At 34.9% G+C, this 16,728-nt stretch overlaps 1 protein-coding gene across 1 annotated transcript; it reads right to left on the reverse strand.

The window, feature by feature from the left end:
* Positions 1 to 15,310: 15,310 nt before the first annotated feature.
* Positions 15,311 to 16,669, reverse strand: LOC107898160 (stemmadenine O-acetyltransferase). Its single transcript, XM_016823699.2, has one exon. The coding sequence runs from the start codon at positions 16,667 to 16,669 to the stop codon at positions 15,311 to 15,313; it is 1,359 nt and encodes a 452-aa protein (XP_016679188.2).
* Between the last annotated feature and the right edge of the window lie 59 nt (positions 16,670 to 16,728).

Genomic DNA, 16,728 nt, shown 5'->3' on the forward strand with positions numbered 1-16,728 from the left:
CTTGTAGGCTCTTGTAATGTTGGTAGTAATACTAGAACATTTCTAATGTCACAAGCAATGAGTGACATCTAGCAATACATCATTGCTACCCAAGTTACAAGAAGTCATGATTCATCATAACCTTTCTGTGATAATTTTTCATATCTTATATCTTTTTATCCTTTAAAAATAGATTGGACACAAGTCATGGTATAGTCACAATTGTATAGTCCAATATCATATTTCTTAATATTCTGAGTAGACTACAATAAAAAAATAAGTGTGATATCTTATATCAACTTATTTGAGCATGGCCATGCATTTCTAGTCTCACTCCATCAAGTGGCCTAAGATATTGCTCTCATTATGTATGAGGGACAAATCCTATCTTGATCAATCATATCCCACTATATAGATTGTGGCATACCCAACATCAATCTTTGTAGTACAACCTATTACGGTAGACATTTGACTGTATCAAAATATGCGACTCACGATGTTGTGACAATGATGATCTCAAGTCTGAGGATCGTATATATCACTAGGAGTAATGTTGTGACTATTACATAATAATCCAAGAAACATACTCATAGTAGGTTAGTCCAGTATGCTGCTCTTTAACACATACCCATGTATTGATTTTGACATCACTATGTCAATCAACTACACATTAGTCTTAATGCATTATTATTGTCCAAGCCCAAAATAGTACTTGACTAATGACCTTTTAAGAATAATCCTATTATTCTCAAGAATTTATTATTAATCAGTTCATTTTAACAAACAGAAAAACAAACTGAAATAACAATAGTAATGCATTATATTAACAAACAAGATAAAACGAGTATGCGATTACAATCATCGTATGATTAGTATTTGGGCATACTCTAACATCTTCCTTACCAAATAAGATTTTAAGTGTAAATTATGTTAAATTTTCTATATTAATTTTACATATCTAATTTATACTTGAATATATATTTAGTGGAAAATAATTGAAGTGTAGTCTTTACGTGAATAGCGAGAAGTGCACAGCGTTGATATATTGTATATTGAAATTTTATGTTAACAAAGGCTAAATTGAAAAGGGTGTAAAAGTCTTTCCTATATATATATATCTTTTTTGGTTCAAGTGAAATGGATGAAGAAGAGCAAGATTCACGAAAAAACATTAATCAAATGAAGAGGTCATTCATTTATTTTTATTTTTTTCAATTCTCCATCTCACCATTATATTTAAATCACACAACATTGCAATTTTTTAATTTCGATGTTAAGAAAAGGAGCTTATTCTAATACGACACCACGCTACTTTTCAATATTGAAAATATTGAGATGAATTTAACATTTTAACATATCAATCTGTAGGGCCTATATTATCACAATCCATGAATTTTTAAGTCCTACATTAAATGATTAATCCCTTGATACGACCACGCCCTGAGCTCGTTCTTGGATTCGTACCCCTCGCGTTGCTTGCAATTCCTTTCGAGCTGAACTAATATGCTTCCAACTTGTTGAGCTCAATTCAGCTTGTTTCCAGCTCAATGAGCTCGTTTCCATCTTTTATTTTATGCGTTTCTAAAAATTGCTGGAATAAATTTATGAAGTTAGTTAATTATTTAAATGACAAATCAAATAAATTAAGTTACTTTAATATATCTAAAATCTGGACATCTTAATTTAAGTATTAATATGTTTAAATTATTGCAAATGTTTAATGTGTCTTAAGCTATTACATAAATTTAATATGTTCTAGCCGAATTAATATACATGATTTAATTTGTCTTAGATGCTGATTTTAATGAGCAGACGTTATTATGCAATGACCGAATTTAATTGTTGTTTGCAGGTACACTCCCTTGGGCGGCATTAAAGGAGGCATGCTGGCTGGATTTAATGTGCAGCAAAGACAGGTATTAAAGGGGCTGTTCCGCATGCAAGGGACGTCCATTTAAGGAGATGCTGAAGAAAGCATGCATGGAATGCATTAAAGAGTAGGCTGCTGTAGAATATTAATGTGTCTTGTTGTTGAATTCTAGTCCAGTCGAATTTAAAGAACAATTTAATGTGCAGGAGCTGCTGGTTTTTTTTTTCCATGTGCTTATTTAATGGTCGGTAATTAATGGAGAAGCATGCACTTTGACGTGCAATTAAGGAAAAGGCTGCTGATTGCCTTTCTCCAAACACCTTTTTCGTGGAGATCACATACATTAAAGGAGTCCAGCCGATTTTTCCCATGAACACATCACAAGGGCTGTTCGTGCACCTAAAATGCCATCAATGTGGCTGCTGTTTATTCGGCTTCCCAAGAATGAATTAGAGTTTGGTCGATCCTCTTCCCAAAGCAGCACCATTCTTTTCACACTTACTGTTCACACCATGTCCATTCGGTTCTGCAATGTTCACACTATTAAGACTTTTCAAAATCGGCCATTCACACTCCAAATGACTGTTCAAGACCTCCTATATTGCTGGTAATTTTTCAGCAACAATTGCACATTGATTGAGCTCATTTAAACTCATTGGACGCATCTAGCTGCTGCCATGCATCATTCAAGTTTTTCAAGTACATTTGCTTAATCTAGAAGCTGCCCCTTGGACTCCATTCAGCTGAATTTAGCTACAGCAACTTAATGCTTCAATTCTGGAATTTTCTAGTTCATTCTAGTTTAATTTGCTTAGCCATGAAGATGACCATTCGGCTAGCTAGTACTTAGTTTATAAATAGTTTGCTATTTCATTTTGTAAGGGACTTTTGACTTTGATCATTTGTGAATGAACTTTGTTCAAAGAGTGAGTTTTCTCCTCTCTAAATTTGTACGAGTTTCGATCTGACTTATCTAGTGCGCTAGTGGCGTCAATCGTTCTCTTTCGAACTTATCACCTTTATTTTGGTGTAGCGTTCAACCCTTCTACAAATTCCGTAAACCCACCTTGAACCGAATAGAAATCAGGGTAACACTCTTTAGTGTTGAATCGTTTCTGGTGTTTAAGCTCACTTATCCATCCCCACCGAATATCCTATATTTTATCTTTATTAGTTTATCCTTAAATCGAGCCAAACAAATTAACCATCTTCCTCAATCTCCTTGTTGTCGAACTATCCATATCATACTTAACCTTTTGTGAACCTATATCCATCACTTTACTTCATATTTTAGCCGATTACAAACAAACCATTCCTTTGGTACGACACTCCTCGTCGACGATCGGGCAACTACGTGAAACGACTCGATCAACCCGGGCCGGTTCGCATCATCCCTACATTGATTGTTTTATATTATCTATAGTAGTCTAAATCCTAAACAATTTATATTATGTCTTAAGTTTAAAAATTATTTAAAATCACAATTATATGTAAGAAAATTATTTATAAAAAATTGTGAAAATTTTAATATATTTATTTCAATAATTAGTATATATTAATATTTATGTTTAAATTTAAAAAAATTAATTTATGGATGTGTTAAAAAGATATTTTATATTTTTAAAATAAATAGTTAATTAGATAAATAAAAGTTTTAAATGCTTATTTATCATTTTAATTTAACTTAAATAACTATTTTTATTTAATTAAAACTTTAATAATCCTACTTATCGCAGTATTAGAAGTGAATCTAACATAATTAAAAGAAAAACAACAACATAAATCCATTGTTTGTCTCAATCAAACATAAAGAAGCCTATATTGAAGCGAATTAAGCAGAGACGAGCAAACAGAAGTAACTTCAAAAGCATACAATAGCAAGCAAAGATCATAAAAACAGAAGTTTCTTCAAAACAACTCAGATCTTTCCACTCAGAGTTTCGCCATTGAATCTGCAATTGCCAAAAAAAAAAACACAAAGATTTTGGTTATTAACCGAAACTAGTTTAAACCATAGACACAAAGCAAATTGAATAAAAAAAACCTTTGTTTTTTTGCTTTAAAATTTCCCAAGGATGGATTTGGAGAAGCAAAAGCTAGGAAGTCAGGGTCATGTTCCAAAACAGCCATAACTTTGTCGGGTAGAGTAACCCATGCTTCAATGGAGTTGTGATGTGTTGAAACAGTGTCTTTCTTATTCAATCTTTTATGCTGAGATTTCGTTTACATTTATAGACATTTATTAAACTAACTAACTAACTTTCTCATACCTAACTTTGCTAACTGCTAACTATCTTAACTTCCCAACACTCCCCCTCAAGTTGAGGGTTGATATACATCTTTAACCCCTAACTTGGATACTAAGTACTCATGTTGCTTGATGCTTAAAGCTTTTGTCATCAAGTCAGCAAGTTGCTCAATTGTTCCAATATGCTGCATCTGAACCGTTCCATCCTTAATCTTGTCTCTTACAAAATGACAGTCAATCTCTATATGCTTCGTCCGTTCATGAAACACAGGATTAGTAGCAATTTGCAATGCTGCCTTACTATCTGAAAAAAACCAAAGATTTGTCAAATTGTCTAGGACTGATTTCCTTCAATAAGCCATTCAACCATATAACCTCAGCTACAACCACTGCCATACTTCTATATTCCGCTTCTGCCGAATATCGAGAGACCGTAGCCTGTTTCTTAGACTTTCACGAAACAAAGGATTCTCCAATCTTTACACAAAAACTTGTTACCGATCTTCTGGACATGGGACATGAAGCCCAATCAGGATCACAAAAAGCAATCAACTGTAATTTGCTTGCTGCAGATAATAAAATGCCTTGACCAGGATTTTTCCTTATATAGCATACCACCCGAAAAACAGCTTCTAAATGCGATTTTTTTGGTCTATGCATAAATTGACTCAAATGTTGAACCGCAAACATTATGTCCGGTCGTGTATTTGTCAAATAAAGTAACCTTTCCAACAGCCTTTGATACATTGTAACATCCGTGACTAACTCATCTCCATCAACCTTTGGTTGTACCGACTCATCATATTCGACTGATGTGAGCTTCAGATTCTGCTCAAGCGGTGTACTTACTATCTTCGCTTCTCCCAATCCCAAATCAGCTATCAATTCCAAAGCATATTTCCTTTGATTCAATATAACCCCTTTGTTTGACCTCATCACTTCTATTCCAAGGAAATACTTCAATACACCTAAATCCTTCATCTTAAAATTCTGATGCAGAAGCATTTTCAACTCATCTATCATGCTAACACTACTGCCTGTAATTAACAAGTCATCCACATATATAAGTAAAACAACCATGTTACCTCCATCTTTCTTTGTGAACAAAGAATAATCATACTTGCTTTGTACATATCCTCCTCGTACTAAAGCTTCAGTAAGCTTCAAATTCCATTGCCTAGAAGCTTGTTTCAGGCCATACAACGACTTACGCAGGCGACATACACGAGACTCCCCCTGGCTGCGAAAACCCACTGGAAGCTCCATATAAACTTCTTCAGACAAGTCACCTTGAAGAAACGCATTATACATGTCCATCTGAAAAATAGGCCAATCATGAATGGCTGCCATGCTGATCACAGTCCAAACCGTGACATGCTTAACGACCGGAGAAAAAGTATCATGAAAATCAATACCCGCCTTTTGATTATAACCTTTACCAACAAGTCGGGCTTTGAACCGTTCCACCGAACCATCAGCAGTATATTTAATTTTGTAAACCCATTTGCATCCAATGGGAACAACACTCGGAGGTAAAGGAACCACCTCCCATGTACCGTTAGTCTCCAAAGCTTGAATCTCTTGCTGCATGGCATCAACCCACCGTGAATCCAAAACGGCCTCATCATAGGTATGGGGTTCAATTAAAGAAGAAATATGGGCAGCAAATAATTGAGAATGAACAGGTAAATGAGAAGAAGAGTAAACATTAGCAATAGGAAATAAACCTGTGGCACAAGAAGTGAGCAATTGGTTAGAGCAGACGTAATCCTTCATCCAAGGAGGCGGCTTAACAGACCTCGTAGTACAGCGTAAAGGAACAGCAGTAGGCATGGAAGATAAAGAAGATGGTGGTACATAAGGCGAAGAAGATGGAACAGATACAGAAGAAGGTTCAAGTTGTAAAAAAATAGAGGGATCAACATTAGGAAAAAATGAAACTGGTTTAGTGGGAAATGCAAAAGGAAATATCGTTTCATGAAAGATAACATCCCGGTTAACAAAAAAGGTTTTGGTTTCACGGCTAAACAACAAGTATCCTTTTTGTACAAGTGAATAACCCATGAATACAGATGGAATAACATTAGGAGAGAATTTATCATGATAGTTAGGAGTAGTAGCATAAGCTAGACAACCAAAGACCTTTAGTCGAGAAAAATTAGGAGGCTTATGATATAACAGCTCAAAAGAACATTTCCAGTTTAAAATAGGAGTAGGAAGGCGATTAACCAAAAAACAAGCAGTTAAAATACACTCGCCCCAAAATTTGCTAGGCATATGAGACTGAAACTTTAATGACCGAGCAACCTCTAGTAGATGACGGTGTTTTCGTTCAGCAACTCCATTTTGTTGAGGAGTGTGAACACATGAACTCTGATGAACAACTCCAGACAGATTAAAAAACTCAGTACATTCATTCTTAAAGAACTCATATCCATTATCACTACGAACAGTTTTGATCACCTTAGAGAACTGAGTTTTAACCAAAACAAAAAACTGTTTGAGACATACAAGAGCGTCACTTTTACAACGTAACAAATAGACCCAAGTCATTCGTGTGTAATCATCGACAATCGTTAAAAAAACTGATGACCACTATGAGTAGAAACTCGATAGGGTCCCTATAAATCGATGTGAATAAGGGAAAAAACAGCATCAACACGAGATGTATGAATGGGAAATGGAAGCCTAGTTTGTTTAGCCTTTGGACAAAAAGAACACTTATGAATACTGTTAACATCAGATTTTGTACAAGAAAAATTAGGAACCTTGTTAAGCCTTGAAACCGACGCATGACCAAGTCTATTATGCCAAAGAATAGAGGAATTTGTAGAAGCAACAGCAACAATAGAAGAACGTAAAATCACAGAAGTCTGTTGAGACGGATCCAGAATATAAAGACCACCTCGCACTTTACCAATCCCCCTCATCTTTCCACTGGAGAGATCCTGTATAAGACAAAAATGAGGATAAAAGGCAACCATATAATGAAGGTTAGTGTCAAGTTTAGAAACAGAAAGCAAATTGTAAAGAAAATTCGGAACATAGAGAACTTTTTTCAATGAAAGGTTAGGCAAAATTGTGCAAGTTCCAGTATGTGTGACTGAGACTGATGAACCATTTGGAAGCCTAACACTTGGTGATCCTAATGTACATGCAACAAGAGATTCCAAGAAATGAAAATATGATAGTATATGGTCAGTAGCCCCAGTATCGATGATCCATTTGTTACCAATATCCACCGTACCTGCTATACTGGTCGCAGCTTCAATCACAGCAGGTTCTTTGTTCAACAGATGCATAATCTGATTATACTGATCTTGTGTGAATACTGGCACTTGTGACGAAGACCCACAAGGATCCATTACCTCATTGTTACAAGCAGAATCAGAGGCAGAAACATTATTCGCTGCAGAAGTAGAATTAGCTTTCCTCTTTGTAAACTTAAAATCTACAGGATAGCCGATTAGCTTGAAGCAAGACTCTCTCTTATGCCCTTTTATTTTGCAATGATCACAAAAACCATTAAATTTTTTTTTCTGTATCATCTGAACTGAAGGAAAAGGAACCAAATCATCCCCTATATTACCAGAACTATGCTTTCTCTGCGACTCTTCTTGCATAATCATCGAATACGCATGATTAACAGAGGGTAACGGACTCATCAATAAAATTTGACTACGCACAACACTATATGACTCATTCAACCCCATAAGAAACTGAAACAAATGCTGCTGTACAACATGATTAATATTCTGCCTAGATTGATCTCATTCACAAGAAAACGAAGGAACAAGGGCACCATATTCATCCCAAAGTAACTTCAACTTGGTAAAGTACGCAGAGACAGACATTGTACCTTGAGAACACGTAGTAATTTCACGATGCAAAAAATAGATTCTTGAACCATCAATTTTATGAAATCGCTCACTAAGGTCCTTCCAAACTACCGCTGCACTAGACGCAAAAACAATCCCTGCCGAGAGCTCCTTACTAACGGTATTCAAGATCCAAGAAAGAACAATTGCATTACATCGCTCCCACTGATAACCCATTTCCTCCAATACCGTATCTTTATAACAGGTGCCATCAACAAAGCCCAATTTGTTTTTTTCCAATAATGCAATCTTTATCGTCCGACTCCAAATATTGTAATTCTCGACACCTAGCAATTGATGAGCCACTAACAACGTACCTAAAGTATCCGAAGGATGAAGATAACATGGGTGATTGAAGTCAAGAACAGAGTCGGAAAAATTCATCTCCGTTGTTACTGGAAGAACAAAAAAAACAGAAGACTAACCAGCCAAAAACTCAACAGAAACCCAATCAGAGAAAAAACTATCGTGCAAAAAACCACTGTCTATGCTCTGATACCATGTTAAAACAGTGTCTTTCTTATTCAATCTTTTATGCTGAGATTTCGTTTACATTTATAGACATTTATTAAATAACTAACTAACTTTCTTATACCTAACTTTGCTAACTGCTAACTATCTTAACTTCCCAACATGATGCGTAGCCTGTTTTAGAATAAAACGATTGTTGAATCCTGGGTTATGGCTATCGACCCCTGGGATGCTAAACAAACTCGACTTTCCCCACCCAAAGTCTTGTTTCCCGTCCAGTGTATTCAACCAACTCACTAAAGTGTAAAACTCTGCATTTCCTTCTGAAACCATTTCTGCTATCTCAATTTGTTGCTCTTTTATAGTTCTAAATCCTTGGAGAAGATCCTGGGAATACTTATTCACGCTTTTCACTGCTTCACTCACTAAATAAGCCAACTGAGTTACATGTGGTAGTTGGCAACAAATACAGATTCCCAATTGAATAATCTGGTAGTTGTGGTTTCATTTTTAGTCGAATATTTACCGTCTGGCATAAAATAGTTGGCTTTCAATTTCCTGAAACTGATCTAGAAACCTAGATGGCATGTTTCCATAAGAATGCACCCAGAGATGCAACCTGGGAAGGCTGTTCCAAGCTTTTGCTTTTGGCTTTGAACATTAGGGTGGCAATTGCATTGGCATCAAACACGAAACTCCTTGACTTACGCCTACCTTCGTTGAACGGCAGGCGTTTAAAGTTGATACTTGTGGGCATCAACTCCATTGGAGGAAAAAACCTTGACCCTGCCTCTAACAAATCAGGATCCGGTATTTCACCATTAGAGCCAAGACTAAAAGCTGCCCATGTTTTCAAGAAACAAGAAATGGTTGTGGCATCGATGATTTTGTGTAAACAGCACAAAGCTAGTGCAATCCCACTGCAATTGAAGATGTTTACTTGAATTCCCAATTGGGGTAACGCTGAGTAGTCTTGGAAAAAACAAAAGGGTCGGCAAGGAAGCAACTGGTTCAGTGCCTCTAGCTCTAGTACTTCACCAGTTGCCTCAACGAAATCAGATAATCGACCTTTCACCCTGGCTTCCACAAATGGAACTCCTTCATCGTAATGACTGATAAAGAGGTTGTTCCTTGTCCGACCAGAGAGAGGGTAAAACTGAGTCAAAGCTTTCGACAGTGATTGTTTCGGTTGATTTGAGAATTGGGAACCGTCGATATGGGAATCACAAGGTTTGAGGTAAAAGAAGATGAATGGAACATAATTTTTTGTACTGACTTGGTCTATAAGGGAAAGCTAGAATGGCTTCAAAAAGATGAAGCTTTGAAGAAGAAGGCTTAACCATTTGCTTTGATGTTATTTGAACTTCCATTTCTGCAACAATTGCTATGAAACTGAACAAAGTGAAAGCTTAAACATCTAATGACAAACGGGCCATCTATTCTACTTATAAGCAAAGCCGGCGACTCGTCCATTAAAATATAAAGAAGTGTTTTTAAAAAAAAAATCTTAAAAAAATAGGGAATTGTGTCACTTGGATTTTTTTCCATGTATCACAATTGTTTCCAAAATTATATAAATTCATCATAAATAATTCACCATAATTAGTTAATATTGTATCACAATTAATTACAGCTACATGCTTTTCAAGAAATGTATTTAACATGTATTTTTTCCTCATAATTAGTTAATATATATTTATCATAATTAATTTACATAATATAATTTACCATAATTAGTTTACATAATATAAATTCACCATAATTAGTTTAAATGATATAAATTCACCATAATTAATTTTCATATTTATGTTTCAAATTAATTACAACTCTATTTAATTGAAAAAAATCATATTTAATATGTAAAAAGATTCATGTAACAAAATTAATGAGCAAAATACGAAAGTTTTTTTTTAAAATCAAATACCTCATTAAAAAGACGATATAAGGCACACAAAATCACGAGGAAAGGCCAAACTAAACCCAAGCCATCAAGCTTATCCCATACACCCAAGCTTAAAGTCTTTCCACACCAGTATTAAGCGCACCATCAGACTGTAAAACATCTAAAAGACATGTTGGAATAATAGAAAAAATAGACAGATTCGCATGAAACAAGCCTGGCCACGCTAGAATGTGAGCGATCTAGTTGGCAAACTATTTGACAAAATAAAGAATGAGACTTTGAAATTGCATCTGCAAAAAAAACGGTCCTTTAAAAGGGCACCAAATTCTAAAATTCTTGGTCGAGCCAATCGAATAGCATTGAACACCTCCAAACAATCACCTTCAAGGATCACATTGACCATGCCCTCTAATTTGAGCCATGAGAGAGCTTCTTGGACCGAAAACACCTCAACTAGCTGGGAATTAAGCAATTCGACAAGAACCCGAGAAAGCTTTGAAAAATAGACCTTTTTCATTTCCCATATAAATATATTTTTCGATTTCCCTCATATTTTACATTTTATTCAATTTAGTCCTTGAACTCAGGATAGGTATAACTTACAATTTCTAGCTTCGGTTAACATTTGATTTCATGTATTTTCATTAGGGACCCTATATTTCCTATTTCTATTATAATTTTATGACAAGTTTTACAGTTATTCAATTTGGTCCCTAATCTAACAAAGTTAACAAACAAGCTAGATTAATTTTACAATTTAGTCCTTTTTATAAGCTAAGCTTAAAATTTATCAATTTCAAGCTTAATTCTTCACGTAATCAACAATGGAAACTCCCTAAACCTTTAACAGTTTCATAAATCGATACATAGGCTAGCTGAATAAAACTCCTATGACCCCAAATCTATACAAGTTACAAAAAAAAATGACTTGAATTTCATACCTAACCGCTCCATCGCTGTCCTTATGGACCACGAGGGAAATCAAAACAAATAAAAAAAATTGAATTAGAATAATAATGGATGGTGTCTGCAAGTGTGACAAGTCAATTATAATATTTGTAGTATCAATGGAACGCTAGATGATAAGTAATAAAAGTAACATATTTTAATCTCGTTCTTAATACATTTTTGGATGATTATTTATGTAAATTGGTGAATTTTATACTCATAATCCTTTGAATTCATGTTTCTATACTTATGAGAGCATTTGGCAGTAAAATGAGCGACAAACGAGTGAAAATCAGACAAATAGAGCAGATTTTAGGAGCCATAAGGGCTGGGCCTTTCCACACGAGCTAAACACACTGCCATGTGTTAGACCATGTTGATTTCATGAATTGCATCCCAAACACGCGAAAAAACACAATTTTTAGGCTTTATGGGCATTCGAAAGTCTATAAATATCAAATAGAAGAAGAGAATAGGGGGTCATCAGTGAATATTGAAGAAAACAACTCGAAGAACACTATTAGAGCCAACTCTAAAGCAGTTTTTCATCAAGATTGAAGACCTCATTTTAATTTCTTTTGAAGTTTTTATGAATTTTTTTATTTCTTGTGGTTATTCTGACTTTGAGATGTTTTTATTCACAATTATGAACTAATTCCCTAGATACCTAGGGGAGATGAACCCTATGATGAATTCTACTATTTGATTTTTGTTTTATGCGATAAATACTTGATTTTTGTTCTCAGTTATGTGTGCTTATCTCTTGTCTTAATATTTCTAGGATATTAATTCATGGTTAATGTGCTTAAATTAGAGAAGGAAAAGTCCATGTTTAAGAGTAGATCTAGCATAATTGAGTGGAGTTGCATGCAATCCTAGAAATAGGACGACATAAATCTACCAGATTATAGTCAAATCTAATAGGGCAATCCATAGATCGAGTTAATGCGACAATAGAGGTTCTAATTAGATAGAAGTTTCAATTAATCAACCTAGAGTTAGTTGCTCTTACTCTCGAAAGAGATATTAGCATAATTTAGGGATTTCTACGAATCAAGATACTAAGTGAATAAATTGTTTAATTTAGATTCATAATGACAGATAAAGTCTAGGTGGATTCTTTCCTGGGTATTGTTTCTCTCATTGGTTATTATTCAATTATTTTCCTGATTTATTCTCTGTTGAGTTCTTTAGTTAAATTAATTTAGTAATTTTAGTTTAAACCAATCACTCCAATTTGTCAGCTAAATAATAGGAAAACGGTAATTAATAGTACTTTTAGTCCTCGCAAATACGATATCTTTACTCACTATAGCTGTACTATTTACCAATAGGTGCATTTGCCTTTGTCGTATTTTTAGTTAGTCACATGGACACACATCACTAGAGTATTTTAAGGATCGAACCCAAGAGAGTTAGTGGTTTAATGATTCCTACTTGACAAGCATGTAATGAAGGACTCTAGCTAGCTACTCACTAAGCACTATATTACGACTGACCATAAATGAAGTTGATTAACACAAATCAATTACCTACAATAGAAAAGGACTAAATTGTAAATAATGCAAAGTGTAGAACTAACTAGTATGGTAATAGACAGCGGTTGATTGATTTCCATGTTGTTGGTTAACTTTTAAATTAGGGATCTAAATTGTTATTACTCCTAAATAGGCTCAATTTTACGTCTCAAATTTAGTTTTACCAACATAGACAAATTAGTCTGGTTTATCTCTCGACCTCACCAACTAAGTCAGGACTATTGAATTGGTGCCTGATAAGATCTCCTCTCGATCTCACTTACCTAAAAGTTCCCTTAGAACATCAATCCTAAGTTTTAAAGTTTATTCAAGTTAGTCCAATTTTTTTATGATTTAGTCCTTATACCAAAAATTAGCTAGATGATATTTTCATCAACCAACCGTTTTAGATTCAACTACCCATACTCCTACTTAAGTAAAAAAGAACACAATAATAACATAAAATATGCATAAATGGTAAATGCAAGAAAGATGAGAAAAGCTAGGGGTTTTCTTGAAAAGCTTAAAGATAATGAAAATGGTAGCAAAGTAAATGTAGAAGAACATTTAAAATTAGATTTTTAACAAAGAAACTAAAATGAAACTGAATTATGTTAAAACTATAAGGTAAATAGAAATTACACAAAGGTTTGAAGCACAAAATGAGTAAATAAAACCAAGCTACGGTAAAAACTAACTAACAGTTAAGAAACTAAAAAGGTGATAAACTAAAACCCTAAAAAGATTAAAAAAAAGACAACTACTCTATTCCTAAGCTAAAAAGATGAAAAAACCCTAAACTAAAAAGCTCTCTCTTGTTCTAAACCAAAAGTGGCTTTTAATAGCTTATTACAACCCAAATTTTTTTTACCAAAATGTCCCTGGACGTCTAATTTTGGTTAGGGGACATGTTGGATAAGGACTGCCTCTATGATCATTTTTGTCTATCCTCGTCAGGGATATCGCGATACCCATGGCCTAGTATCGCAATATCCTCGTCAGTCTTGACGTGGGGGATTCCTTGGGAGTTGGATATCGTGATACCCATGCTTGGATATCGCGATATCATTGTGAAAGGTCTCGACCCTCTTCAATTCAACACTTTCAGGGGTATCACAAATCCTAGGCTTTGATATCACAATACCCTTCTTCTAGGTGACATTTTCTCTCATGTTCGGGCCTTTGATGACTCCCTAGAACACTCAACCAACAATTAGGTCCTCGATGGCACATTTGGCCATTTCGGGTCTCAAAATTATCATAAAACACAATTTTTCATTTACTAAAGCAAAGAATGAAAACTAAATAAAAATATGACAAAAACACAGTGTAACAGGGAGCTTAAATTGACATATTAAATTACAAAAGATCAAACTACCCCACACTTAAGTCTTTGCTTGTCCTCAAACAAACACACAAAACATGCAAAAAGGCGACCCTTGGACTAAATTGGACTAAAAGGAAAATTGGTCAAAAAATCTCAAACTCATATCTGAACTACCCCGCATGCAACCTAAGATTGATGTAACAACCCGTTTTTCAGTAGTGTCGAAAATGGTTATTTCAGGGCCCCAAATTCTGACTAGCGAGTTAGTAAATATTATTTATTTAATATTTAATGCGTGTACCAATGTCACTTTCTTTAAGGTTCTATTTTTCCACACCTATATCATGGTGTGCAAAAGAGTTACTGGAAAATGAACCTCAAGGATACAATGAAGTCCAATGACTGTCTACGTTTTGCACTGACGAAAATAGTCAATTAAGTATTAAGCAAAGCATAGCAAAGATATCAATTTCTATGAAGAATTTCTGCAGTAATTCTTTAGAAAATAATCTAGAAATATAAAAGATGGTGGGAGAATAGAAAGAAATTGAGTTTCTATGTTTTTGGGTATATCCTACAAATGAAATCCCTCTTTTATTTATAAGTCTCATGTCCCTTCATAAGGACATAACTACCCAAATGGATAGTCATATCTTCAACCATAAACATAATTATTAAATAGGTGTCTACTTGAATAGTTATGACCCTTTGTTATTAATTAAGTGGAATAACTTTTGGTGACATGAGGCATAATTGATCACTATGAATAGTGACAACTATTGCTTAATAACCAGGTGACATTATTTTTTGGATCACTTGTACCTTTTCATTTGTAACTATTGAAAGACTATATATATTTTGAAAATGTTCCAACACAAACAATGCAAGTTTAAAAGCTAAAAAAGATAAAAAAAAATTAAATGAATAACTAAAATAATTTTTTTTATAAAATTAGAGGGCTAAATAAATCATTGTTCCTTATAAATATTAGTGAGTGATTCAATATTATTCATTAGAATCGCTTCGAACATAAATATTCATTATACAGCCTAAATTAGACATACTCTAGATGGAAATACTTTCAAATATAAATATAAGATTTAAATAAAAATAAATCTAGATATTCTCTGGACTTAAATTGTACCAATATGAGACTTGAATATAAACGGTCAAGATTCCAAGTCTTCAAACTTGTCAAATTTGAGTCTAATTGGAGAAGCAAATGTGAGGAATTCCTGATCATGTTCCAAAAAACCCATGTCTTTGTCGGATAAAGTAATCCATGCTTCAATGGCGTTGTGCTGCATAGCTTGCTTTAGAATAAAGCAATTACTGAACTCATGATTATGGCTATCGACCCCTGGGATGCTAAACAAGGTCGGCTTTCCCAACCCAAAATCTTCTTTTCCATCCAGAGTATTCAACCAACTGCTTAAAGTATAAAACTCTGCATTTCCTTTTGACACCGTTTCTGCTATTTCACCGAGTTCCTTTGTTATAACTTTAAATCCTTCTTCACCTTGGAGAAGGTCCTGGAACTCACTAGTGACACTTTTCTCTCCTTCTCTGACCAGATAAGCGAGCTCAGTTAACTTTATATTGTTCTCAACTGAGTTATATGTGGAAGTTGGCAATAGAAACAGATTACCAATTGAATAATCTGGTAATTGGGGTTTCAGTCTTTGTCGAATATTCACTGCTTGGGATAAAATAGCTGGCTTTAGAGTTCTCGAAGCTGATCGAGCAGCCTGGATGGCATGTTTCCATAGGAATGCACTGAGAGATACAACTCGGGAAGGATGTTCCAAGCTGTTGCTTTTGGCTTTGGAAACCAGAGCGGCGATTGCATTAGCATCGAACACGAAACTCCTTGTCTTAAGACTGCCTTGGTTAAACAAGAGGCCTTCGATGCTGGTGTTTGGCGGCATGGACTCGACTGGAGGGAAAAATCTCGACGATGCGTGTAATAAATTGGGATTTGGTATTTCACCATTAGACCCACGATTAAAAGCTGCCCAACTATTCAAGAAAACAGAAATGGTTGACGCATCAAAGATCTTGTGACTACAACAAACAGCTACAGCAATCCCACCGCATTCAAAGACGTTGACTTGAATAGCCAGTTGAGGCGCTGTTAAGTTTGAAACATAGCAAAAGGGTCGATAAGGAAGCAACTGGTTCATTGCCTCCAGCACTTCATTTTGGTCAACGAAATCAGCTAAGCGTCCATTCACTCTGGTTTCAACATATGGAACTCCCTCATCGTAGTCACTGATAAAAAGGTTGTTCTTTGTCCGGCCAGCCAGAGGGTAAAACTGATCCAACGCTTTCTCCAGTGATTGTTTTAACTGCTGTGAGACCTGCGAACCCTCGATAAGGGAATCGTGAGGTTTGGCGTAAAATAAGATGAGTGGAACATAATTGATTGGACTCAGTTGGTCCAGAAGCGATAACTTGAATGGCTTTAAGAGGTGAAGTTTGTAGGAAGAAGGCTTAATCATTTGGCTTGAAGTTATATGAACCTGCATTTCTGCTACAGTTTGTAATATGTGGGAGATGATGAAACTGAAGTACGGTTTGTAGCTGT

Source organism: Gossypium hirsutum, chromosome D04 (assembly GCF_007990345.1).
Source record: "Gossypium hirsutum isolate 1008001.06 chromosome D04, Gossypium_hirsutum_v2.1, whole genome shotgun sequence".
NCBI lineage: Eukaryota > Viridiplantae > Streptophyta > Magnoliopsida > Malvales > Malvaceae > Gossypium > Gossypium hirsutum.